The 26,744-nt window shown below is 40.6% G+C and overlaps 3 protein-coding genes across 5 annotated transcripts; 2 read left to right on the top strand and 1 right to left on the bottom strand.

The window, feature by feature from the left end:
* Window positions 1-1,734: 1,734 nt before the first annotated feature.
* Window positions 1,735-7,879, top strand: cdhr5b (cadherin-related family member 5b; the record flags this gene model as incomplete). Its single annotated transcript, XM_035523719.1, has 15 exons — window positions 1,735-1,819; window positions 2,565-2,737; window positions 3,013-3,072; window positions 3,201-3,290; window positions 3,386-3,472; window positions 3,593-3,694; window positions 3,863-4,045; window positions 4,269-4,359; window positions 4,494-4,591; window positions 4,867-5,073; window positions 5,797-5,910; window positions 6,015-6,081; window positions 6,397-6,528; window positions 7,050-7,228; window positions 7,442-7,879. Coding segments are annotated over exons 1-15 (2,106 nt in total), but the record flags the coding sequence as incomplete, so codon positions are not given.
* Window positions 7,880-11,595: 3,716 nt separating this feature from the next.
* LOC113584485 (brain aromatase) lies at window positions 11,596-16,413 on the top strand. Of its 2 annotated transcripts, none has more exons than XM_027021421.2 (10): window positions 11,596-11,706; window positions 12,201-12,394; window positions 12,622-12,772; window positions 12,905-13,059; window positions 13,320-13,496; window positions 13,810-13,924; window positions 14,018-14,129; window positions 14,234-14,396; window positions 14,499-14,740; window positions 14,978-16,413. In XM_027021421.2, exons 2-10 carry the CDS (start codon window positions 12,259-12,261, stop codon window positions 15,221-15,223), a joined length of 1,497 nt encoding a protein of 498 aa, XP_026877222.2. In that variant the 5' UTR covers window positions 11,596-11,706; window positions 12,201-12,258; the 3' UTR covers window positions 15,224-16,413. The 2 variants fall into 2 exon arrangements, with proteins under 2 accessions (XP_026877222.2, XP_026877221.2); XM_027021420.2 differs by having other exon boundaries at window positions 13,810-13,954.
* A 137-nt stretch (window positions 16,414-16,550) lies between these two features.
* On the bottom strand, window positions 16,551-26,554 carry ap4e1 (adaptor related protein complex 4 subunit epsilon 1). 2 transcript variants are annotated; one of them, XM_027021418.2, is made up of 21 exons: window positions 26,206-26,554; window positions 25,968-26,039; window positions 25,712-25,835; window positions 25,523-25,596; window positions 25,309-25,430; window positions 25,026-25,185; window positions 24,555-24,721; window positions 24,390-24,463; window positions 24,184-24,306; window positions 23,935-24,044; window positions 23,589-23,728; window positions 23,213-23,325; window positions 22,962-23,080; window positions 21,907-22,209; window positions 21,653-21,764; window positions 20,556-20,694; window positions 20,200-20,449; window positions 19,404-20,036; window positions 18,756-18,946; window positions 17,256-17,416; window positions 16,551-17,041 (listed from the first exon to the last, which is right to left on the bottom strand). In XM_027021418.2, the coding sequence occupies exons 1-21, from the start codon at window positions 26,344-26,346 to the stop codon at window positions 16,881-16,883; spliced, it is 3,489 nt and encodes a 1,162-aa protein (XP_026877219.2). In that variant the 5' UTR covers window positions 26,347-26,554; the 3' UTR covers window positions 16,551-16,880. The 2 variants fall into 2 exon arrangements, with proteins under 2 accessions (XP_026877219.2, XP_026877220.2); XM_027021419.2 differs by lacking the exon at window positions 16,551-17,041 and having other exon boundaries at window positions 17,333-17,416; window positions 19,385-20,036.
* Between the last annotated feature and the right edge of the window lie 190 nt (window positions 26,555-26,744).

Raw genomic sequence — 26,744 nt, 5'->3', positions numbered from 1 at the left:
AACATATTTGATAACAGTTGATTGCCCTAGTGTCTGATGATGAGTACTGACTATGCATTTGATTAATTTGTGTGTTTTGAAGGCAAAGTTTCACTCTGAACAAAGTTACCATCATTTTGAGTCAGTAGTTTGCGTTTGCCATACAATTCACTTGAAACTCATTTTCTCCTCAGCTAAGGCCTTCCTACTCCTACTCCTCATCTTCCTCGTGTAACTACGCCCTCCCGTCATTCTCTCACGCTACACCCACCCTTTTTCATTGTACTGTAAGATGCTGTTTTATTTGTGGTCATAGTTCAAACATTATGTTGATATCTATCCATCTGCACCATTTCTACATTAAAAGAAAATGTAATATATTTAATTTCTTAGACCTATCAGCCTGTGTTTGTCTTTGGTGTAATATTCTTTAATGAAATAACTCACGGAACGCTCCCATTGCCGCTGGTCACGTGGTACGGCCCACCGCGTGCAGTGGGAATTCACGTTGTCTCGCTTGTAGCCTATGTTGTACACCTATGTTGTTTAGTACCTGGTTCGTCTCGTTATGTCTCTGTGTATTTAATCCTCTGTTGATGTGTGCATCATTGTCGGTCGTTGTTCATGTTCTTGTTCACATCGTTCATATTAGCCGTATTCGTATTCATGTTCACTGTTTATTTTATATGTGAGCGGCGTTGTCTTTGTCGCGTGTCGGAGGGAGTTTGTACGTGCAGCAACTTGCCCTGCGGCACTCGGGCATTTACAATAACATTTTAACTATTTTGTCTATTGGCTTTGGGCATTTTCTGTTAATCTTATTAAAACTGTCCTAGTGTTTTGAAAAAGAGTATTGAGGGTCATTAGTAGTAAAAGGTGGTTAGAGTTTTGCACTACTGAAACAATCAAAAGAAACCTGCGCGTCAGTACAGACTCATATGACAGTTGTCAATAACATGTAAGCAGTAAGGAACTCTGTACATCTACAACAGCTCTGCACATCTGTAGCAATCACTTACATTCAGTTCGGTTTTTATCACTCATTCCAGCATGAATTATATTTAAAATAAAGGACAACTTATTTAAAGGGGCATGGACAGAGTTTCTTCCTTTTATCATTTCTTTCTTTCGTTCTTGGTCTGTATGTTGATTTGTTACTTTCTGTAAAAATGTAATATAAGAGAAATACCAGATAAGTGACAGTTGGCACAATCATGTCTGTATGGATAAGAGTTCAAGTAAAGCAGAGTTCTTTAATGCTCTACTTATGACAGTGTGATCTCATCAGTATGTTGAAGACAGTATGACAGTATGTCTGTCATTTATTTCCTCATGAATGTGGACAGTGAGTCCTGGACATGATCTGTCATTCTCGCTCTTTCTCTTTTTCTCTCTCTCTTAGATTCTTGATACATACTTGTGATGAAAACATTGGACACACTGTTAGCCTTTTTTTCTTTCATTATATATTTCCACCAATGCCCCTGCCAACAGTAAAAGCTTGAATACAATAGTTTGCATGATGCATGGTGAGGGTTTAGTATCGCTGCATAAACTACTTCCACATAGACAAGCATGTAAGCAGGGGGAAAGTCCATAGCTTTTATAGCCTATAAAGTTCCCATCTCAAAGGTTGGCTTACAATCCTGCTGTCCCTCTTATCAGCCCACACAAGAACTGTTGTATAAATATAAATCTGACAGCAGAGAAGTCTTGATGCTCCCTCACTTCTCATTCCTAATGTAACACGAAGCAATGGATCTAAAACATCTTCGTTTTTCACTCAAAACAGTTTTCTGTCTCCTGGCTGTGTTCTCTTCCAACACTTTTGGTCAAAACTGTAAGTGCTGTATCTGATTGAAAATACAATATATTGGTGTTAAACATGACCGTTTTCAAAAAGAATGTTTTAGAGTCTATAAAATATGATTTTGGTTAAGACTATGGCAATTGACATACAGCTCAGTTTTAGAATTGCAAAATAGAAATTTCTAGAAACCTTTTAAAGCACAGTATATGATGGTATACAGTATATATGATTTTATGAAATTATAAGAGGGTCTTGCATTCCATCTTGCCTTTAAAAACAAACATGTTCAAATATTCGTGATGAAATGCTGAAATTTAACCTTTTGATTACATGACATAACATAACATACTTCTTCTAACGAATAATTAATAAGAAGCAACAAAGCTTTAGACATGGCAGAAATCTTATCTCACATTTACCTGTAATAGGGTTTGTTAGGTTGAATTTGTATTATTTATATTTTCAAAGAAGCATGTCAGGCCAGTTCTCAGACCCAGATTAACCCTAAAGTAAAACTAAACAGAATTTCATGATTAGCAATGCAGTTTAGACTAGATTTAGGCCTAACAGATGTCCAGGAAAATAGCCCATTTTGTATTGTAATTCTGTAAATTGTAATTATTTTGGAAAAACCTCCCACAAGGGTTTCTGGTTTCTGGCTAATTTAAAAGTCTATATACAGGGACTATATATAGGACACGTACTACAAAAAGTGATTTTGATTTTCAAATAAATATAAATATAATATTATTTTTATTGTGTTCTCTTGCCACAGTATGCTCAGTTAAAGAGAATACATTTTTCATCAAAGAGAACAACATTATAGGGACTGAAATCACTTCCATAACCACTGAGGAAGGGGTGACACTTGCTATCACAGTCAACCCAGAGGAGGCTTTTGGCTTAAATGGCAATCTGCTTGTAGTAGTTAAAGTACTGGACTTTGAGGTAAATACTCCTGTTACCATTTTCAACTTTAGTTGTAATTTAAAGCCTGTGAGACACAACACTGGTGACCCAATATAGAAAATATGACTTTATATAACAAAAACCTTTTACAAGTTTACAGTGACTTGCTGGTGAAGTGAAATAAAGTTGATTTAACTTGGAAGATATCAGAATTAGATTAAAACACTTCTGCATTTCTGTTTGACTACAGTTTCTATAATTTGGTTTAAAACTTTACATGGATTAACATCTTTTTTAAAATTCATTTTCTCCAGGCCCTCAAAGAACCCAGTCTAGCTGTCAGTATACAGTGTAGAAGGGATGGCGGGACTCCGGTAGGTTCCAGCTTTTTGTACAAGATCAATTGTTTTCTTACTTTGTAATTCTGTATCTACAATCATTATTGTTAGTTTGTTATAAACCATGACCATGTTCCTATAATTCCTCGTGATGTTTGTTTCAGATAACTCTAACACTGTTTGTGTTTGTGGATAACATTAATGACAATCCCCCAGTGTTTAAACAAAGCCACTATGATCTGGAAGTTAATGAGGTAAAATCACAGTTCACTCAGACCCCACCTCTATGGGTTTTGTGAATGCTATTGGTATCAGGCTAGTAAAATTTGTGTTTCTTTCCTATAATTAGCTATCAGCAATTGATACAAGCATTGGTAAAATTGAGGCTATAGACCTTGACCAAAATAGGCTGTACTACATTCTTCAGTCTCCCAAGGTAAAGCCTTAAAGCTTTTCTGGAACCATTTTCCTAAATAATTATTATGCCACAGTTTAAATGGCCTAAATACTTGCCTAATCTTGGCCTAAAAGCACTAAGAGTACACCCTGCCCCCAGGATGAATTTATGCTCCGATCAGACATAAACCCAGAGATTCTGACACAGAAGGTCTTGTATTATGACACCACTCCAGAAGTCAATTTGATTCTCTTTGCTCAGGTGAGTGTTAGGTCTTTTAGGTATATGAGCATCTGATAACCTAAGGTGAAGTGATTACAGGTTAATCTTAAATAGGCTATTCAAATGGTGAAGTTATCTTTTCACTTGCAGTTGATCTGTTTGCCCCGAGAGATTGCTGCCTAACCCCCTTTCAATTTGACATTTCAGGACACACCCTTAATTGTACCTGAGTCACCATCTCATACTGCCTCAGCCACCATCAAAGTCACTGTTGTAGACATAAACAACCGTCCACCATGGTTTCAGCCTTGCACAGAGACCAATATTAACTCTGCCACAGTCTGCCTCAACTTCGGCTACCAAGGGACAGTCAACTTAACTGAGCAAGCAGTGCGTACCTCTCACCATGATTCCAATAATGACACTATCCATGTTGTTGGCTGGTAAAACAGACCCTACCAATTCTCTTCAGTTTTGAGATGTGTTTAACATACTTTTAAAATTTGTCTGCTGCCTAAAGCAAACCTGTGGATGGAAAGTGCTTTTATTACCATAGTTTGTGCTCTCGAAAGAGAGGTTCGCCAGATAAATAAGGTTGCTTCTGTTATCACAGACTGGTGTTTTACCATTGGAGCCTGCTCCACTGTATGCCATTGATGGAGACAAAGGCAGGAATGATCCAATCAGATACAAGATTTTTGGAGGTCAGACAACATATCTGATATTGTTGTATTGTGTGAACCCAGTGAACTGTGTGGCTTCGTGCATTTCTGCTCCATCCATCATCTGTTGAGTGGTTTGACTTCTGCCTGTTGAGTCTGTCACTATCCTTGAACAGGAAATACAGATGGAATCTTCAATATAAATTCAGAAACTGGGAGTATTATTATGGAGAAACCAGTGGGCGTAGCAGGACCCATCATATTATCAGTCATGGTAAGAAAATGCTTTATTTATAAAATAATAGGCCAATATAATATAATATTTCCCTGCATTTGCTCTGTATGTATATTTTCATTTGCACTGTTATAGAGGCAAATCACCTGTTAAATATATGCAGATCAAAATTTACTTTGATACATTATGTGAATGTATCAATTCAAAAACCTTGGTCCAAACAAACCAAAGTTTATGTTACTGCCACTGTATATTTATCCGGTCCACTGTGTGAGTTCGTGACACTCTATGTACACTATTTAAACATTCTGCAGGCCTTTGAAATGCTGAACCCAGACCAGTTTGCCACCACCAGTGTCACTCTGAAGGTGGTGAGAAAGAGCTTGCACCCACCACAGTTTGTCCAACCCAGTTATGAGGGCTTCATCTCAGAAGATGCAAACATGGGGAGCCTGGTGTTGGAGAGCAAGACCACCAACAATCCCCTCCAGGTTCAGGCAACTGATGCAGACTTCACTAATGTAAGAATCTGACTTCTAAAAATCAAATTCTGATTTTGACTTTTTTGTTTGTTTTTATTCCATTCTTATTTAGCCCAATGCAGTTCCACAAATACTAAAAGGGTCATGAAAATAATTGCCAGTAAGGGTGTGCTGGAGCAATATGCAGTATGAAAAATGCAGTCAGATTGGTGGTAAAGTTAATGAAGAAACTTACAAAGGATGTTACCTGGAGATTGAGAAACATACTTCTTTGTCTATACGAGTGAGAGCGCCTGGTAGGGTTCAGTTGTTCCCAGTGACGCATTCTGTAGCAAGTCTGAGCCCTTTTCTGCCCCAGACACAGCAGTCATAAGGCGTCTTATTGTGAATGCTTTTGGATGTATAAAAAAACTGGAATGTAAACTTTGCAGCTTGGGGGGGAATGGGACTCATGGGACACTTTCCCAGTCATGGGCATTGGACATTTGGCACTGGCATTTACTGGACAAAACAAGAAAGTTGATGACTGAAAATTTGAAGGCTCCTCTAGCCATCATCTAGACATATAACACCATGACAATAACGCTTCAAAGGATTATCCATGGTGAACAGCCAATGACTCCAGTGGACAGAGCCCTAACATTATAGTGTCACACCTTTTGAATGAGCACAAAGAAAAAAGAAAAAATTATATAGGCTTACTTTTACAGAAATCACCTTCACTGACTATATTGAGCTGTTTTATGTGACTCTCTTTTGTAGGGAATAAATCCTGACATTACATTTGAAGTGCCAAAAGACAGTGGCTTCAGAATTACTCCAGAGGGTTTTGTACTCACAACAGGAGCAGTTTCCACTGGCAGTGTTGAATTACAAGTAATAGTTTCATTTGAACCAGATGCTAACCTTTTAGAATTTTTCTTGGTTGTTTTTCTCTTACCTCTTGCAAAGTTGTAAAAATATGACTTTTTTTGTCATAGATACGTGTAATTGATACAACCAATGATGAATCCAGCACAGCTTCTCTTTCTGTAGAAATTACTCCAGGTGAGACCAAATGACCATGTGCTGTGGGAACATGTGATCTCACATTTACTACATAACAATGCCTAATATTATAGCCATAATAGAAACCAGGTGAAATCACCTTTATAATATAAGGAAATACATGGTGCCCTTTAGCCTTTTGAGCAGTCAGGTTTTTAAAGAATACCATCTACGGGAATTTGCATAATGCTGTAGACATCTTGCTTGCTTTTGGCGGGGGGCGTGAGAGGGGGAAATTGCTGGAGTTAACAGGTTTATGAGCAGGTCTCATTCTATCCAGCCAATTCAAGAAATGTGTTACTGCTCTTCCTGTAGGGATTTCTACCACTATGGATATGCACACCACAGTCATCACTAATGCTACCATATCCACAGACATGGCTACAACCCCTGCCATAACGACAAATATAACTGCAAATACTCCCATAGCCACAGACATGGCTACAGGTACTACCATAACCATAGCCATGGTTACACAGCTAAACGAGACCACCTCCAATCCCAACACCATCTTCCTGGTAGTACTCCCAGTCCTCACACATGTACATGCACATGTAGACAGGTGTACTTGCATGATCCACACTACTTTGTAATACTTGAGCAGCAAGGCACAACACACAATCTCTGCCTGCATTTGGTTGTCTAACGGGGTCCCTGCAATTCACTGCAAGTGCACAGTGGCTGACTGCTGCTACAGGCTGCTTGAGCTCTGTTTCTGCTGCTGCATGTATGTGCTGATTACAGTGAAATGCACTTAGGGATTACCTCTAGGGTCAGTTTAGGGTATATAAAAATCATTAGTTTTATCATTACAGTTAATCAAAAACTTTGCTATCAAGAACCTAATGCTGGACATTTGCATGCAGGCTGTTAAGATGTGTTGTGATTTGTTGTTAATTTTGTTCCCTCCCTATTGGTGCTGTTATGAAAAGATATTGGTTTATTGCCTGGTTTTTTTATTGTTTTAGATGGTCTGCCCGTGCTGGTTAGTGGTGGCTTCAGTGTGGAGGAAATGGTGGCCCTGGGAGCCAGCCTGGCTGTGGTGGTGAGCCTCTGCCTCGTGGTCATTGGGCTGCTGGCCCACCACCTCAGACGCCACCGTACCAACTGGAGAAAGATGTCTGAGGCTAGCGTCTTCCGTAGCATGGTGGGACACTTGTACATTAGTATTAAGTACTTCAGTATCTGCTCATGTACAGTGTAACTCTTTAAACCTAACCATGTTATGCATTATTTCTGGTACTGTATAAATATGCCTTAGTTCTTGAGGCAAAGCTGTAATGAAAACTTACATGGGTAAAGATAATGTGGATTATTGTTGAAAACGTTATTATAGTTTCACTCTTATTGATGCCTATAGCTGAGTGGGGGATCAGTTGGGCCTAAGGATGGCATGCAGTACACCAACCAGGGCTTCCAGAGTGATGGAGATGCAGGCAGCATAAGCTCCCAGAAGGCAGCAGAGCTGGACCTACCGCTGGGGCCCAAGCAGAGCTGCAGGGAGCTGGAAGAACAGGCAGCCCCAGGTGGTACTGTAGCTCTGCAGAGCAGGAGTGCTGAGCCCAGCAGCACTCCTCAACCAGACTCCAGCAGCCTCACCGCTTCAGACCACACAGACGGCGAGAAGGAGGTGAAGCCCATTCTCACCAAGGAACGACGTGTGGAGGATGGCTACAAAGCCGTGTGGTTTAGGGAGGACATCGATCCCAATGTCAAGGAAGAAGTGGTCATCATCCCTGACAGCGAAGAGCAAGACATCAGACATGAGGATGATGAGGATGATGAGGATGAGGATGAGGAGGAGGAGGACCTTACAAACACAGACATGGATGAAGTGTTGTCTGAGAGATACTTGACACAGCAGAGGGACTCAGACTCTGAGGATCAGGAGGGTATGACTTCAGACTTGTAGACTTCTCTCTGGAGATGAGTTGTCAGTCAGCAATGAACCCAATGCCCATTAAAATATCAGAGAAACCACTGCTGTGTCTCATCTCTGAAACAAAGATTCACTCTGGAGAATCATAGTATACTATCAATATTATGTACTTATGACAGCATCAACAATTTATGGGAGGTTGTTTCAAAATATATAGGACCTCTGGTACATTTGTCATTTTAAACTCTGTATTAATGCAATTATTTGGAAAGATGTGCATTAATCAGGACAAAATAATAGTCCACTGTAAATAGTTTTAACTGCCTAATAAAATAAATTAAAAACAGTAAATTATTGCAGGAGTTAAAGAATTAAATACAGTAACAGGGTTTGAAGACACATAAATAAGACTACTTTCAATTCGTGTCACTTGTCACTTGCTAATCCAACTCAAGGTAATAAATACTCAGATTATGAACATACTGCATTTGTGCTTTCATCCAGAACAGGTGCAGTGGGGGTTGCCTTAGCAACCTTCCACTGCAACTCTGTTTATAGGATAAGGTTCTCTGGAGCATGCAAGCTGTGTGGAGCAGTGTACAAGTGCCTTTTGGCCTCTAATCATAAAATCAATATTATAATTGCCTTATCTCAGAGACGCTAAGTTTTAATCATTAACCTGAGGTAAAGCTCCTGCATTATGATTAACCTTTTATTCTTTGCTGTCATTTAGTAAACTGGTGGGTTTTCTGTGCTGGATCCTATCACTTAAACATCAATTTTAAAATGCCTATACAAATGTAATACATAGAACAAACATTACATGCTGATATAAGTGTGATATATCATGCCTTTTACAACAGAGGGAAACAAACATTACAAACATAAACATCCTCACATGAGGCAAAACTAGTCTTTAACCTTATGTAATATACAAAGAACTGGAAGAACACTTAACACATCCAAATAGAATAATGAACCTTCTTGTAACTCTATACAGCAACCACATGTCAGGTGACAGAAGTTCTATTTAGTGTTGTATTTAGTCAGCCATTTTATAGTGTTGAATGATTTCTCTGAGATATATGGCTGAAGTAACAGGAGTTGGAGTTTAATAAAAGAAGGCCTGCTTCTGTTTGTCCTAATCCTCCCAACTTCTTATCTGCACCTCCTATACACACTCAGTGCTCTTCTCATGAGCCTGCTGGCACCCCTTCTCCTGTGTCTGAGTCCCGGATTTCTCAATCTCCTCTGTCTGCTCTATGTGCATCCATGAGTGCCTGTTCTGGTGACTGCACCTCGGAACGCCACACCTTCAACCTTCCACCATTTTGCTTGAGTTCAGTAGAGGAGTTCTTGACAATGTGCTGATATGTTAGACCTTATAGAGTCTATCCCAAGTAAGTATAAATGGCAATAAGTGTGAGGTCCTGATTTCATCAACAGGAGTTATCATGTGTTAGTTGTCTGCACTGATGAGCAGTCTCAACGGCTTGGGATAAGATCAATGTGCATTGAGAACCATTGTAGAAGTGCATAAGCTTCACAAGACTGTCCTTTATAAGTGAGTTCTCATTTTCAAGAGAGCTCTAGGAGAGTAACTTTGTGGGTTCACATAAAACATATTGTAATGTGCTGTTGGATGTACTCTTTGTTGACATGTAGAGCTCAGATGATGGCTATAATACTGTAAACTTGGTTTCCTGAGGGCACACACTTTTGCCTGGTGAGACATTGCACATTTCCAACACAATCCATTGCTCTTAATCCATTCCTTTATTTCACTAAGATTCAGCAGGATTTCTGTTTAGTCTTACAATATGGAGAGGACTCTGGGGTTTTGTTGGGCTTACATGGCCAAGACTCATGTTTGGTCTGTTGGAGAAAGGAAGTAGTGGGAGCCAGGTAAGAGGATTCAGTCAAACTTAGGTTTGACCGATGTGGGTCTATATGGCTTCATACTGTCACCACCATCCACAACTCTTGTGGCTATAACTTGACACTACAACATTTATCTGAATGCAATGATGATCCAATTTTGTATACCATGCAAATTTGGCAATTTAGTCAGTTTGAATTTCTGGTGTGAACAGTCAGGTTTAAGGAAAATAACACTGTGTATGAAAACAGTGGGGGGTAGGATGTAAGGTGGATGGGATGGAGATAGATGGTAGAGGTGGATGAGGTAGCTGTAGATGGATGCAGATGTATAGTTTATAAATACTACAGTAGAGGGAAACAAACAAACATTACCATATCCATCCTCACATATGGTATAACTAGTCTTTAACATCAGGTGCAACATTATAAAAAAATGAAGGACACTTGCATAAGACATTCAAACATGTTTATGAACACCTTCATGTAACTCAGCTATACAGCAACCACATGGCAGGAGACCAAAGCTTCCTGTTCCTGTTCCTTAGTCCCAACATGCTAAGCATGTGCCAGATGGACTATGGGTAATTGTTTTAGATTTGATGAATTTCTAACTGTGAGTGAAAATGACAACTGTCAATTTAATTCACAACCAACAGTTATCGAAAAACAGAACCATGTGTAATAACATTTTTATGCTACAGAGTTACTGTAATACTTTGTGTATATTGCAGGTTTATGTACATTTTGCATGTTAAGCATTGGTTTATCTTTTGCTTAAGATTTCAAACCAAAAAGAAGAATAAAGTTGAAATAGCCCCCTCCCCCTTCTCAACCACATGGTGAAGCTTGCCATGTGGCTTTGTGTTTGTGTTTAGTTTCTCCTTTGATGCATCTCCATGTGCTTGTGTGTACCTTTCCCCCACATGTTGGCATGACCCACTGTCTATTCCTCAGTTCACCTGCTCCTTATCCCAATCAGTGTGTATATATAAACCCCTTTGTTGAATGCAGTCGTGTCAGTTATTGTCTACTGTTTGGCAAAAGTTAGTATGTTCTTCTTCCATTACTGTTGGTAGTATGTTTTTCTTCGTTGTGTCTGCCTTGCCTTGCAAGTGTTTGTATATCTTTCATCATTGTGTTTCGTACTTTGTTATGTTTCATTTTTGTAATAAATGTTTCTACTTTGGATTTGTACATTTGCATTCTACCTTTCGCCAATGCGACAAAAAACTTTTCAGGAAAGAAAGTGTGTGAGATGGAATCTAATTTAACCTTTACATCTAGCAAACATCAATGCAGTAATTGGTTCCCTTCCTCTTCAGCTGGAGAGAAAAAGCTTCATTCATTCATGTGGCGCTGGGTCAGTCTGACCTGCCTCTGCAAATCTCTTCAGATGATGGATTGGAGAGGCCCTGGAACAAAAACAAAGGTGAATTAAACCCCCAGAAAATAACAAGAAAGGGATATCAGTACCATCATGTTTGGGAGAGCTAAGCACACTCATTGCATTGCCCTGTTTTATCTTGCTTTCTGTTATATAGGATTGCCTCTACTTAACATGTTCATCAGTGTTGTATTGTTCAGGACTGGATGAATAAGACAGAATGTGCAGGGTTTTCAATGACTCTTCACAAATAAAGTAGGGTGGTATCCAAGCAACGAGCAAAGTAAAAAGGCGTACAAGACTTTTTTCCAGCCCTGAAGAGACTTGATGTAAAATTGATCAGCTTTAAAATGAGGAGAGCAGACAAACTTCAGCTGGACTCAACTCACGCGGGCTAGTGAAGGATAAGCTGCTTATGAAGATATCAAATTATTCAGAGAACGTCTTTGAGTTTCTAGGAGACTATAGCTCAAAGCACAAAGTAAGTATAATTTATTTCCTTAAACTTACCGTATTTAAGGAAAAGTAGCTTGTAGGGTTTTTTGGGGGCTTTTTTTGTTTTAAAGCAGATTCACGTTTCTCCATTCAAGTTACGTCTCAATCTTTCTAAATACAACCCTATTGAAGATGTAGGAGATTAAAGCTTTATCATGTTGATAATATCTGTCTTATATTAAACATAACATTAAATTCACAGCACAAGGTCACTAGAAGGTTGCCTGATCATCTGAATTTTTCTCTAATGATTTTAATGTTATTAAAAAAACACAATAAAGTCCTTGATTTGAAAAACTGGAAATTGAATGGCTGACTGCCAAATCTCTTTAAATGACTCTTCTTTTTAGCGAAAGATAGAAAAATGAGAATAGGGAAGAAATCTAGAATAAGGAAGATTTTAGCTCACACAAAAAATCTTTGGAGCCATTAAAAACTTCCACACAGTCAATCATTTATTCACTCACTGCTGTTTTTTAGAGGGCTGCCCCCTCTGAGTCACTAAGACAGTTGACGTTAACAAATACAGAGCATTCAAATGGAGCCACAGGACCTGACCGAAACCATAACCACAATGGAGGGAACAGCATTAGAGGTTATGGCAGCATTACTGCTATTCCTACTCATCATTTTATTTGCAGCCTGTAACAGAAAAGACAAATCCACTGTACCAGGTGAGTGTCTACTTACTAGTTTAAAAAGAAATAATGGAATTTGCCTGAAATATTTAGGTGAGATTCTTGCACTTACATCTCTCTCTAGCTGTGATGAGGATAGGGCATGGGCATGCAGCAGTATTGATCAGCAAATGTTACAGATAGGTAAATATTAAGCAGAGAATCAGGGTGTCAAGTAGCACTGAAGTGATGCTACTTGACATAACCAGTTTCACTTCTGCCAGGCCCCTGTTGGTTGCTGGGTCTTGGTCCCACTCTGAGCTATTCTAGATTTCTGTGGACTGGTATTGGAACAGCCTGCAATTACTACAATGAAAGATATGGCAGCATGGTGCGGGTTTGGATTCAAGGAGAGGAGACACTTATTCTAAGCAAGTGAGTTGTCTAAAATGTGCATTTATGTATATGTGCATTCAGTCCATTTTTGCTTTCATTATATAACAGTAAATTCCAAGTCTGAGCATTTAACCCAAACCATCCCAATTGACTTTTGGAACTGTGTTTCAGAGCCTCTGCTGTGTACCAGGTTCTGAAGAGCAGTAACTACATTGCCAGATTTGCCAGTAAGAAGGGACTCCGATGCATTGGAATGGATGAGCAAGGCATTGTCTTCAACAGCAATGTTCTGCTTTGGAAAAAAGTGCGCACATATTTTGCCAAAGGTATTTTTATCTGGTCTCAGATAAATGTTTTGAAAAATATGCCTCTATTCTAATTATTTAGTTAATAGTTAATTAGTAATTCATTATATTATAGTTGATATATTTTTTTGCTTTATTATAGTCCAGTAAAAAAAGCTGAAAATAGATGAGTCTTAGTGTGAAAGTGTATATATATATATATATATGTGTGTGTGTGTGTGTGTGTGTGTGTGTGTGTGTGTGTGTGTGTGTGTGTGTGTGTGTGTGTGTGTGAGAAACAGCCTTAAGTGGTCCTGGTCTGCAGAGGACAGTGGGAGTATGTGTCAGTGCAACCACAAAGCACCTTGGCAACCTAAATGAGCTCACTGACTCCTCCGGTCATGTGGACGTTCTGAACTTGCTACGCTGTATTGTGGTGGACATTTCCAACCGACTCTTCCTCCGAATCCCTCTCAACGGTCAGTCTACAATCATTGGCAGCTGCAAAATATGGCCACTCAACTACTTTTAATAAGTACTGTTTATTGGAATAAGGTGAAAAATACAAAACAACTGGAGTTGCACTACTTCTGACAATGCATAAATTACTGCAGTTACAGAAGTGATCAGCTACGTCTGTGTTTTAAAACATGATCTAAGTTAGTACCTTTAGAGAGAGGTGCTTGGCGACACCTGTTTCAAAACCTGTGTTTTTAGAACCGATCTAGATTCAACATCCAAAACTTTCAACTCAACCATGTAATTATTTCACTGCCTCGTCTATTTTTCCAGAGAAAGACCTGCTATTGAAGATCCACAAATACTTTGACACCTGGCAAACAGTCCTCATCCTGCCTGATATTTTCTTCAGACTAGGCTGGATGTGTAATAAACATCAACAAGCAGCGTTAGTTCCCTATCAAATAGAAAATGACAGGTAATATGAACTTATTTTTTTTTAAGTCTGTAGAATATTCTAACCAAAGCTGCTCTCTTGTAGCATGGAACTACAGGAGGAGATGGGGAGCTTAGTGGAAGAAAAGCGCAATGCGATCAATGCCATGGAGAAACTAGACGAGTCTGACTTTGCAACAGAGCTGATATTTGCACAGGTGTGTTCGTGCTCAGAAAACCAGACACCACAACTGCAAAGAGTACACTGAATAGACTACAACTACAACTGTTGACTACAACTGTGTATGCATGTCTCCATCAGAACCACGGAGACCTGTCAGTGCATGACGTGCGACAGTGTGTGCTGGAGATGGTGATTGCAGCACCAGACACGCTGTCGCTCAGTCTCTTCTTTATGTTGGTGCTGCTGAAACAGAACCCAACAGTGGAGCAGCGTATAGTGCAGGAGATGCACTCTGTTCTAGGTAACACTTACAGTGGACCTTAAAGCTGCTAAGCTCCAGTACATGGCTCTTTTGGTAGTGGAGAACAATTAAATCTTAAAGCAAACCCAGCTATGCTTTCAGGTGAGCGGGAGTTGGAGAATGATGACCTACAGAAGTTAAATGTGATGGAGAGTTTTATAAAGGAGTCGCTACGCTTCCATCCTGTGGTGGATTTTATTATGAGGAGAGCACTTGAAGATGACTGCATTGAGGGCTACAAGGTGACCAAAGGGACAAACATCATTCTGAACATTGGGCGTATGCACAAGTCTGAGTTCTTCCCTAAACCCAATGAATTCAACTTGGAGAACTTTGATAAAAATGTAAGCAACAAGTGGAGCACATGCATGTGGGTAAAAAAAAATAATACAGCACAAAGAAAATAACATTTTAAAATATTTAAAATAATAGAATGCATCTTTAAAATGTTTAGACAGTCGCTTCACAATGACCATATCAGTAGGAGGGTGTACATTTGTATATTTCCCAATACTTATCAGCATGTCCATTACAAGTAGAGCTACATCCAGCAGAACCATACTGACTCTCCTTCCTCTCAGGTGCCGAGTCGCTTCTTCCAGCCATTTGGTTGTGGGCCACGTGCGTGTGTGGGGAAACACATCGCCATGGTGATGATGAAGGCCATCCTAGTGACGCTACTGTCACGGTACACAGTGTGCCCTCGGCCCGGCTGCACTGTCAGCAACATCAGGCAGACCAACAACTTGTCTCAGCAACCAGTGGAGGAGGAGCCGCAGGGCCTGGCCATGCGCTTCATACCCCGCACCCACACCAGCCAACCCTGATACCCCATGCCCACCCAGCTAGTCCGGCAAACCCGAGGCCACACCAACTAGCCCTGATACCTTGTGCCCACCCCAGCCAGCCAGCCCTGATACCACGCAAACACCCACACAGGCTTCTGTCCAGCCATCTCAAAACCAGGAACTCTTGGGCATCATCTAAGGATCAATATTTTCAATTTTTTCAAATGTGTGGCAGAGTGGAATGTTTATCCTTGACAAATTGTATACTTTATTATACTCTGTAAATCTCAAAACAGAACTTCCAGTTTTTAAATGGAAAAGGTTTGTGGATGCTTTCAGATGTAGATAATCTATTAGCATTTATTAAATTCTTATGTTACTTAGGCAGGTGATCAGTTGTGCTAAATATAATTTCAAAACTGAAACATATTTAGAGAACAGCAAGAAGAAAGACCACATCCCACAAATTAACAGAAAAAAGGAAACATTTGACAACTTTGTGTAGTGCTATGGTAAACAGTCAATGGCTTGAAATTATCGTCATTTCATAGGGCATGGCTCCACTAGCTCCAGTGGCAAAAATGATCCTCATAGGCATCATAGCAGATAAAGCATAACAGAGAACTCAGTGCCACCCCAGAGCTGTCTCCTTGGGTACACATGCTATTAGACCTCACTCCAGTCAGTGGCCACTTTTTGGTATTCACGCCACATCATAAAACCTTCAACTGAGAAAAAATGTTGCTCATTTAAAAAAAAAAAACAAGTTGTTTAATATGCCCCATCTCACCCAGATATGAATCTTAAACTAACGTAAATATAAAATAAAATAACAGGGCTGTCTGGTAACAGAGGAACTGAATGAACTGTACCAATATAACAATATCGTACAAAAAATAAAAGGCACATAGAACCAGATAATTATTTTAAATGATTGCAGAATGCCGTATCTCACACTCCATTGTGTATTACTGTAGGTGTAATCATAAAATAGCATATTTGTTTACATTCAGACTGTGCACTCCTTAAGGGTTGTACTTCTTATGAGCTCCACTGTATCATTCAACAGGTAACCAAACACTGTATTGCTTCATGGTGCATAGGCCAGAGTAACATTTTTCAAGGATTACCTGTATTCTTAGTATTTCATTAAACATCTCTTGTTGATGGAAGAGATAAATTTCATAACAGATGCATCTAAAAATAAAATTGCAGCAAACCAGACATGGGTATAGTTAATGTGTCTTATCAACAATATTAAAAAATATAGAATGAAACTAGAAGGACAACCAAGGGGTGAAAATGAAAAAGGACAAAGGGTTCAAAATATTAAAATCTATCTATCTATCTATCTATCTATCTATCTATCTATCTATCTATCTATCTATCTATCTATAGACACATACACACATCTATATACACACATACACACACGCACACTTGTAATAAGACAACACTGTAGCCCCAGGAATTTAATTAAATTTTTAAAATGTTAATAGACAATAAAGCTTCGCATTAGAGTGATATAATACACATATTGCTTTACAGATCAGTCAGTATTTCAAAGAAAAACACTATCTGCTTCACAAACAAACATGGGCTTCTTTAGCACATGCCCTTTGAATTCCATGTTCCTGGCAGAATGGAAGATTGTAAATCATTGCAGTGGATTGGATGTTCCAGAAAGTTCTAGATCTCAGTGTTCTTGCAGAGCTCTCTGGCAGTGGTAGAGGAGGCAGTCAGGGAAACTAGACAGCGAGGAACGCAGCCAAACCGCTAGAGAGGCACCGTGCACACGGCAGTGCATCAGACAGGGGGCGCCATCGAGCAAACGACAAGCCACAATACCCTCTGAACCTGCAAATTTCAGCAAATTCCATTATGCGCAAGAAAAACTAACAGTACAGTTATAAAATCCCCAAATGTGGTCTAAAATATATCATAACATGTACAGTATGGTTTTAAAAAAGAGATAAAAATTATCTGTTAATTAACCACAGCTGTGCAAAATCAGCCAAAACTCACTTCACTGTACTTCAGACAATTGAAATGGAAGTGTGAATGTTATTACCAATAATGTCTACTATGTGAAGCTGGAGGCAATCCTTCAGGACATTGAGTGTGGCTATGAGAGGATCTCCAGCATCTGTCAGGAGTCTCAGGTTCTGCTTCACATCATGAGAGAAGGACAACCACAGTTTCCCATACTCCTCGGTGCTTAGGACCAGGGGCCTATAGGCCAGGGAAGTAAGGAATACTCATGGTCATGTTCCTGGAAACAATTCATAACTATACATCCCTTGCAGCATGGTGCATTATCCTGCTGAAAGTGTTCTTCTGCCATAGGGTAAACAGCTGCCATGAAATAACCCCAAATTGCTGAATTTATTTTACTTTTTTTGTATACTGGCCCGTAACCACCTTTTAGGGATTACACTTTAAATAGTGTTATCTTTGACATCACAGAAAACGGTAAATCACGATAGCAAATTATGAGCTACTTTAAATCAACTCACCCTCCCATATTTCACTCACTCCGCATTGCTCTACTGGAGTAATAGAAATGGTGCTTATATACAAATGCTCAGTGTTTGGATACAAGCAGGAGGTTACTCTACATTTTACTGAGGACTCCTTTGCAAATTGGGTTCCATACAGCTCCGGATTTGCCTGTAGATTTACTGGAGGCAATGTGGTTAAGTTGGCAATCTCCAAGTCTTTGTTTTTAATAACTGTTTTCATTTGACACTTGGTCAATAATGTAGACAGTAATGAGAATATAAAAATGTACAGGCTAACCTTGTTCATTTTATGTAATTTAGCTCAGTTACAAAGTTATTTTTATAACTGATTTACACTTTAGCTCCCAACTTGTAAGTATAGTCAAAGCCCGTTAGCTAGACCTGGTTAAGCAGCCGAATACAAGATCACAAGCTAACACTAGCTAACGTTAGCCGATAGCTTTAATGTAAATGTGATCAATATTTAAGAAATGTACAGATGATACCACTCTAAATACGTTCTTAAAATGTGCATTGTGGCTTCTTCTAATTTAACCAGATAACTTGATTTGAAACAGACTCCACAGTTGATAGAGACCCCTAACTTGCAACCTTGCACCTCTTCAGGTTTGTACAAGTAGAGCCGCGTTGAGTCGATCCCATTTCCAGCCTGCTCTATACTAACTACGCGGTTACATTGGACACTGAGGCTGTCAAATCAATGTGCTGGGGACCACGCACACAGTAGAATGTTAAAAGGCAACAGAAAAAAAGCACTACTTTTAAGGTTGTTTTAAGAAAAAAAATCCGAAGGAAACTGGATTATTGTAGAGCATTCTTTGCGGAAATGTTTATTTTGTACAGATTTTAGAAAACAACTGTGCAGCACCTTTAAAATGAGCAATTCCATCTCCTACGTTGCCTTATAGATACTACAATAGAATAATCCATCTACACAGTCCACAAAATAACTTCCTGCTGATGGCATCCACTAATCAATCATAAGCTAAAAATAATCAAAGATCAGAATAACTTCATAATAATTATTCTCATGACTGTAATTGTCATACCTGATAAAGTCAGCTGTGGTGAGCTTGCCAGAAAAGTGCAGGGTGTGTTTGTGTCCAGGCTGTGTTTGGTATGAGACCGTGCCAGTGAAGGGTACATGAGTGTGAGGTCTCTCCATAAAGACAGTATAATGGCACACAGATGAAGTCCTGCCAGCCATACTCTCCATCACATTTCCTCTTAGACTGCCCATCTGGGAGGGGATAAAAACGGTGATGAGGCTGCATTCAGTTAGGACTCTGAGGGCCATGGTATTCTGACATGTTATCTCTTTGGTGCATGCAGAAATCAGTTAATCAAGCAAGTATGCAGAGCTACTTGACAACTGCATATTTTGTCTGATCTGATATGAAATCAATCACACCAGTTTAGAACTTGAAAAGTGCTACTAGTGAAATATGAAGAGAAACTAGAAGAAGCAATGTTAGAGTGACCAGACAAATTCTTTTTTTTGCTAAGGGTAATTAGATACATTTTACCACATCTGGCTAGATTTAATATAGCAAGCAACATGTTAAAATGGTAAGCACACAATATGATGATCAGTGGCTATATTTCAGTAAATACACAGTCAGGCACTAACGGATCCTTCCTGACCAATTAGCAGATGCACCTGGTAGACACAATGTACCTCCAAGATCCCAGCATACCTGCAGCTCCTCACAGCTGAGCTCCAGGGCCACGTCGCACAGCACCATCTCCGTGGAGTTAGAGAGGAACAGCACAATCAGCAAAGCATCTTCTCTGAACACACGGCAGCAAGAGATGCACAGGTGGGAGTCAGAGATCAAGCTTATGATGTCAGAGTGAGGCAGGTTTTGTAGTTCAAAGGGCAACTTAAGAACTTCAGAGTCAGAGCCACAGGAGGAGGTGGACGGCAGGTGTCTGCTGCAGTTTTGAGGGGGTACTACGGCACCTTCTGCTAATGCGTTGGGTCTCACTCTCACCATATCACTTTCTATAAGCTGAGTCGGGTGCGCTCGTTTCTCCTCCTTTGCACAGACAACAGCACCACCCCTGTTTTCATCCACACCATTGACTGTGAGGCCGTGCTGCCTGGCTTCACAGCTGCCACTGGCTGCGATAGGCTGTGGGGCGTGGCGTGAGCTCTGTATGGGTGTAGCTGGCTCCTCCTCTAGCAGACCACCATACAAGAAGCTGTCTGCTGTGCTGTGGGAGGAGTGGGAGGAGTCAGAGGACCTCTCACTGGTGCCTGATGATGATGCATCATTTAGGTGGGGCTTCCTTCTGAAGCGGGGAACTGTAGCTTCCGTTTTTCCCAACTGAAAGACACAGAACACATGAACAGAGCTTCAAAAATTTACAGCTAAATTACAGCTGGATTTGTAATATTTATAGCTGGCTGATGTTTCATAACACAAAATAAAGATACAGACACAGACCACCACAAACTTGTTATATAAATGTTATTTGCAGCAAATTCACCAAACATGCAGAGTTCTGGGATCCAAGACCAACAAACAGAGAGGAAGCCAGTTGCTGCTTCTTGTCCAGCTGTGGCGGCTCAGGTTCAGGCTCTGGCTGTGAGATGTCTATCACCACTTGCTGGTGGGAGGACTGAACTACATCACTAGGCTCCTCTACTGTGGCTGGTGTTTCTGAAGTATCTCTCTGAGGCAGGTATCCCTCTTTCCCCCACACTCTCTTCACCCCCTCCAACATGAGCGTGGCCACACTGCAAAAAACACACACACCAATCCCCTCACAACCATGTAAAGGTCCGAACAAACAAACACTGCTTATCCCATAGCTATAAAGATATAGAAAATATACACACGAACCCTGCCCTCTGGGATGGCTCAGTGCTGTTGGCAGAGAGGCCAGAGCTCATGGACAACACGCTGGGAGACTGTCTGTCTGTGACGGTGCATGACGACAGGCTCATGGGCAGAGACAGTGCATATGGCTCCAAAGTCGGGGCTAAGCACACACACAGGGAGGAGAAGACATTCAGGATTCTCTTATTCCATTACTACTCACCCAAGTCACGTCATCCTGTCAGTTAGCAGATGTTTGTGTATAATTACTGTAATAAAAATACTAAAATAGCAAATCCTAAAACAAAATAATAATATAGACAAAACAGTAAAAGATGGATATAGTAAGACTGCAACAAAATAAAGGATATAATAAACATGCAGCAGGGCAAGTCAGAAGAGGAGGGGTGAGAAAACCCTGCCATGTGCACACTAGTGTCTTGCAAAGCAGTAGAAAAGCGGTATAACGGAAATTGGCCAACGAACACTTTAATGTATGTGAGTTTTTCCAAAACAAACTTACACAGCTAACAGAGTTCTAAAGAGGACAAACATTCAGTGTGCAAACCGCAGGTATGTCGATCACAAAACCCACAAAATAATTTAATGTGTTGAAAATGAATGTCTTAAAACTCATGACAGCATATGCCAAGCACCAGAGTCATAGACCAAGACGGAGCTAAACAGACACAGCTAAATACCACAAAACTACAGCAAGCCAGCTATAAAAAAAAAAAAAAAAACCTGTGTAGTGGGAACTTCAGAAAGCTTTTTTTTCATTGGTATACTACTAGTATCCTCAGCTAATGCACATTCACAAAGAGCACAGGACCAGGAGCACAAGCATATACAAGGAATGTGGAGGGGAAAGCTCTGGGTGCTTAGTGAGAAGAGTCATTTCCATCTGCTTTCATCCTGAAAACTGGTCCAGTATCATGCTATACACATTATTTAGTTATGATTGCATTCCAAGAAGACTACCACTACATCAACACACTGAAAATATATTGCACTGTTATTATATTGTGCTTCTGTTATTTTGTTCAGCATTGCTGAGTAATTATACAGGTTACACAAGTGCTGTCAAGTTTCAGAAAATAAAACACATCTCATGGCAGTACCTCTCTGCTGACCCAGCTCCTCCTGCCTCTGGTGGGGTGGTTTATATGGAGCGGCTCCTGCTGCAAGAGCGTCAGACACAAAACCATCCAGGAAGGAGAGCGAGGAGTCGACCTGTGTCACAGTCCCACCCCGCACCCAATTAGAGAACGCTGCAACAAACAACTAGCACCCCTTCCTAGAGGGATTCAACACGTTCTATATGCATTTCTGTCTATAACGAGTAGCATGCAGGAGCGCGCATTTCCGTCTTCACCTCCAGGCTGTTGGCAGGAGCAGGCTGGGGCAGCACCCGAGCATGGAGGCTCCCGTCCTGGATGAGGTGGCGCAGCTCATGGCCCTGCTGCCGAAGCACTGTGTCTAGGGTGGAGGAGAGGCTCTCTGCTACTGCCAGTGCCAGCTCTGCCCGCCCGGAGCCCCTGCACAGCTTGGTGAGGGCCGAGAGCACCCAGCTGCGGGTCTCCGCGCTCACTCCTCTCTGATCCAGGAGCTTCTTCAGGAGCAAGATGACCTCCTCCTGATCCAGCCCCTCCCTCAAGTAGGAGTACTCTCCCAGCACCTGAGGAGAAACACACAGATGACCCAGATGATGTCAGACCACTGTTGTTCCTAAATCCCCAGTCAGCTAGTTGTTAAGTTAAACATTCAAATATAAAAAGATGATGCAGACTTCAGAATTAGTTAAAGAGAACAGCTGGTCCTGTCCTTTATTGCAGGTTAACATTAACAAGCATTATTGAGGCACCCTCCAGAGAATGTATAACAATCAAACAAAGAACCCACATTTTTATACATTAGTCAGAAGTGATTATGTATTCACCCCACCGTTTTACATACTAGTGTTTGCATTCGCCACCATTACATCCAAACTATTCATTAGTCAACATGTGCAAACAGATTCAACAGCCGCACCAGCTAGAACGCGTTACCACCACATTCCAACAGAAGACTTCTCTTAACCTTGTCCTAAAGAAGATTGTTTTTCTTTATCATCATGACCAGGGTGGAGAGGTCATATATCTTACCCTGAGGTCCACCAAAGCCTACCCAGGATCCTTTGCTGAAGCTTTGTACACAATTCATTCTGAAAGGAGAAAGAATCTCTATACTCCTTTATGTTTTACGTTATTAATATGTCTATTAAGCCTCTTTTCCCTGTTAACACTCCTTTTATTACCTCACCACTAACCACAAACCCTGACAACCCAGCTCTGCAGCACTAATACCCACACTGGGCTGAATCTGCAGCCCTCCAGCTGCTCTGTCTGTGTGTGTGTGTGTGTGTATATATATATATGTGTGTGTACCCACCCAGCTTATAACCTGCAGGAAGCGTTGGGGCAGGTGAGAGCAGTCATCATTTAACACTGACAAATAGGAGTTCACTGCATATACCTTCAGCTGCCTGTCATCCACCTCACTCTGGGACCCTGAGAGAGACACACACAAGCGCACACAAAAGCAGTACAGCTACTAAATACATTTTTAAACATTGTATGCTAAAACACAGCAAAGAGAATCTGCTTATAAGAGTATAAGTTCGCACTACACTCCAGTCTTACCCTCGGCAAGCAGTCTGAGGAAGCTGCTGGGAATGTCTGGTGGCATGAGGTCACCACCGAGAGAAAACACCACAGTCATAGTCTGGATGAACCACTCGTTGTCTGGGGCATACGTACAGGGATTTTATAGGAATGCAACAATATGAGACTGTACAAGTCATCTGTAACTTACCAACTCATTTATCATCCTATAAAATAAACCCAATTGTACAAGTCCCTTAATATATAATATAGTGCATTTAAATATATATATATATATATATATATATATATATATATATATATATATATACATTTACTTCATATAAATGGTTTTAGAAAAAATATAATTTAATCAACAGATGGAAGGAAACTTCTGGCAACAATAAAAAGATATTTTTCAGCAAGCTCTGCCACTTTCCCCACAAGATCAATGATGGTGTAGTCATCATTACAGAGACGCAGGAAGCTCAAGATCCTCTCCACAATCACAGTGACATTCTGAGCATTAGTGATCCGGAAAAGTAGCTCTAGAGTCTGAGAGACAGACAGACAGAATTCTCAGGTAATCTAATGCAAATTGCATCTGAGCAGTTTCAGACGAATGAAAAGTTGGTGAATTATAGCACTACTCCTGAACTCATTGGTCACAAAAGAGTGGCGTTGGCAGTGTTCTTTTCCTATACTCTCAAAGCTATATGATGTAGGATGACCAGGTCAGAAGCCAAGCATGTCCTCCTCACCTCTCTCTTGATGAGGAGATCCGAGTGGTCCAAACATTCTATAATAGTCATCTGGTGCTGCAGAGCCAGACTGGCGTCATGCTGAACTACATACGTCAGAGCTTTCAAACCTACACCATACAAACAGAGGGAGAGGAGCTGCGGTTCAGTTATAGCAGAGGGTTCATGAGTGCTTGGCTTGGAGCTCTGCTTCAGTAGTTCATAGGAAACAGCGCTGGCTGGAGAAGGTGGAATAGGTATAACCCTTACCCAGGTACTTTAGGTTGATCTTCGGAGACAGCACAAAGTTTCCAATGCATTTAGCAGCTTTTTCCAGCAGCTCAGCTTTGGGGTGTATTGTGTAAATAGCCTTGACACACTCATACAAAATAGCTGAAAAAGTTATTATGTGCTGTCAGAGCCATGTGACTGCAAAATAACTACATTTACAGTTAGTTTACCCAGCGAGAACCCACCATATGTAATATTGTGGTTCATTTCTGCTCTCCGCAGCGATTCATTTAAGACATCGTACATCGTCTCGCTGGTGCTAGAAATGCAAAGAGCATCTTTGACCATCAATCTCAGCAGCGACCAATGATCAGCACACATGTGCAACAGGCTGGCTGTGCTGTAGCTACCTCTGGTCCTCTCTACCCAGCAAGGAGAGGATACGCAGCAGCTGCATCTGCAACCATGGAGCTGGAATACTGTGGTAGTTAAAGTCAAGCGGCAGCTTGCCTCCCACCACCTGCCTCAGGATGGTCACGAAGCTGCCCACCAGGTCCTTGTAGCTGTCTGGACTCTCCTGATGACAGGACAGAAGCAGGTAGTCACTCTCACTGGACCAGACCAGAAACAGAAAAGGATGGGGTGTGTTAACTGGGCTAAAGCCGTGACCCAATACACAAGAGGACTTTCAGAAAGAGCCATGTTGATAGAATGAGCGTGAGGTGAAAGCATCACACTCGTCCCTCAGTGCTTCCAGTGACAGTTTGAAAATGATGATTCCTGAAGTGAAAAGTAATGCCACTTGCTGTTTAGGTGCCATCATATCAAGTTTAAAAACACAAAAAAATCTAATGCTGAGAGGAAATTGTTAAATGAGTTACCTGTATCATCTGTAGGTAGATGTGTAAGGATGATGTCATGACACCCGGATCTTTGTCACACAAGGCTTTCCGGAACTTGCCATGAATGTGCTGAACTTGATTCGGTGCAATCAGGTAAAACTTGTACAAAGCAAGCACTGCTTTCCGCCTTATGATTTCCCTAAAGCAGAGTGGCTCAAATATCAGAGTGGATCACATACCTTACTTAAAAAAATGCAAGACTAAATAAGCAAAGGAAGTCCAGCAATGGAACTGACCCTCTATGAATGTTCATCAAACTTACTTTGGATGTGACAGCTTCTCCTCCACCAGTGGTAGAACAGCCGGAATCATATCTTTAGGAAATATTTGACTAACAACAGTCAGAGCCATGCAAACCTCAATGATATTGGTGCTTTGAAGATCCTGTAAATGACATATTTGGTTTCTGAAGTGAAATTCTTTACATAAGATCACAAGAGAACAGAACTGTAATAAATGTACATTAAGACACATACCTTTAACACTGTATTAACTAGCAGCAACAGCAGTTCATGATTCTCATTAAGAAACAGTGACACTGCAAGGTAACCTGAGACCATATGGAAATAAGATATTATACGATATTGTGACAAATAATAAAGATTAGAATTCTAAAATGTACTGTAATAGTGGCCTTTGTTAAAAGATCAAGTGGGTGCACACACCAGCTCTCTTCTCCAGTACTGTGCCTTGTTGTGCCAGTTTGATAGCATGGATGTAGGCAAAGGAGGCTTCATATCCAAGCATCTCGCAGTACATTGATCTTACCATGAGTTCCCTCATCTGTCTCTGAAAATACAATTTCTCTGTGTTGGGTTGGTGCCTCAGAGCAGGAAAACACATTCACCAGCAAATAGCTGTGCAAGAACTGTGCAGTCAGGTAATATAAACCCCAGACTAGGGTACAGAAAATAGACTCACCATCGTCGTATAAGGTGAAGACACCTGATCTTTGATGACAGCAAGTTCCTTCTTAATAAGCTTCTCCTCTTCCTAAAAAATCGGTATATTATAAAGCTAGGTAAAGTTGCTAGCTATCCAGCGAAAGGAGTAGCCAAGTCAGCACATCACTACCACAGACTGCCTGCTCACAGGAGAGGAAAGAGCATCGAAACTCATAAATAGTGGCATGGTATGCGTTGTGTGGACACATACTCACATGTTTCGATGTCAGTTCAGTGATATTTCTAATGAACTGTCCTAATTTCGAGGTAGATGAAAGTTTGCCGGCCCCTGGTTGAGAGTCCAGCGATAGCAGACTCGGGAGAGCTGTGAGTGTCTTCTCAACGACATCACTCATTGCAGCTTGGAAAGACACAAATTAAAATTAGCCCTATTATTTTAGACACTTCCTCAGAGAGAAAGTATAGAATCGCCCCCAAAAAAGCTCAAAAAACAAATCCTGACATTGCAGAACAGGAAATGTTTACAGTACAGCTAGGATATTACTAAACACAGCCATTACTTGACAGGACAGCAAAAAAAAAAAAAGCTTTTACTTCCCAGTCTGGCTTGTTCTTTTCCTGTGTGCTATTATGAGCAAAAATAATTAGTATCGCCACCTCCTGGCCAATTGCAACAATACAGCACAGGTCAAATCTTCCAAAGTAACTATGGGGAGCATTTATGTCCTTGTTAGAGGAGACGTGTGTCTACAACGTATGTAATATGTTTTTAACTATTGAATGAAGTTTAATG

This window comes from Electrophorus electricus, chromosome 2, assembly GCF_013358815.1.
Source record: "Electrophorus electricus isolate fEleEle1 chromosome 2, fEleEle1.pri, whole genome shotgun sequence".
In the NCBI taxonomy this organism is placed as follows: Eukaryota; Metazoa; Chordata; class Actinopteri; order Gymnotiformes; family Gymnotidae; genus Electrophorus; species Electrophorus electricus.
The sequence above is the reverse complement of the archived record's forward strand: the minus strand, read 5'-3'. Positions and strand labels throughout refer to the sequence as shown.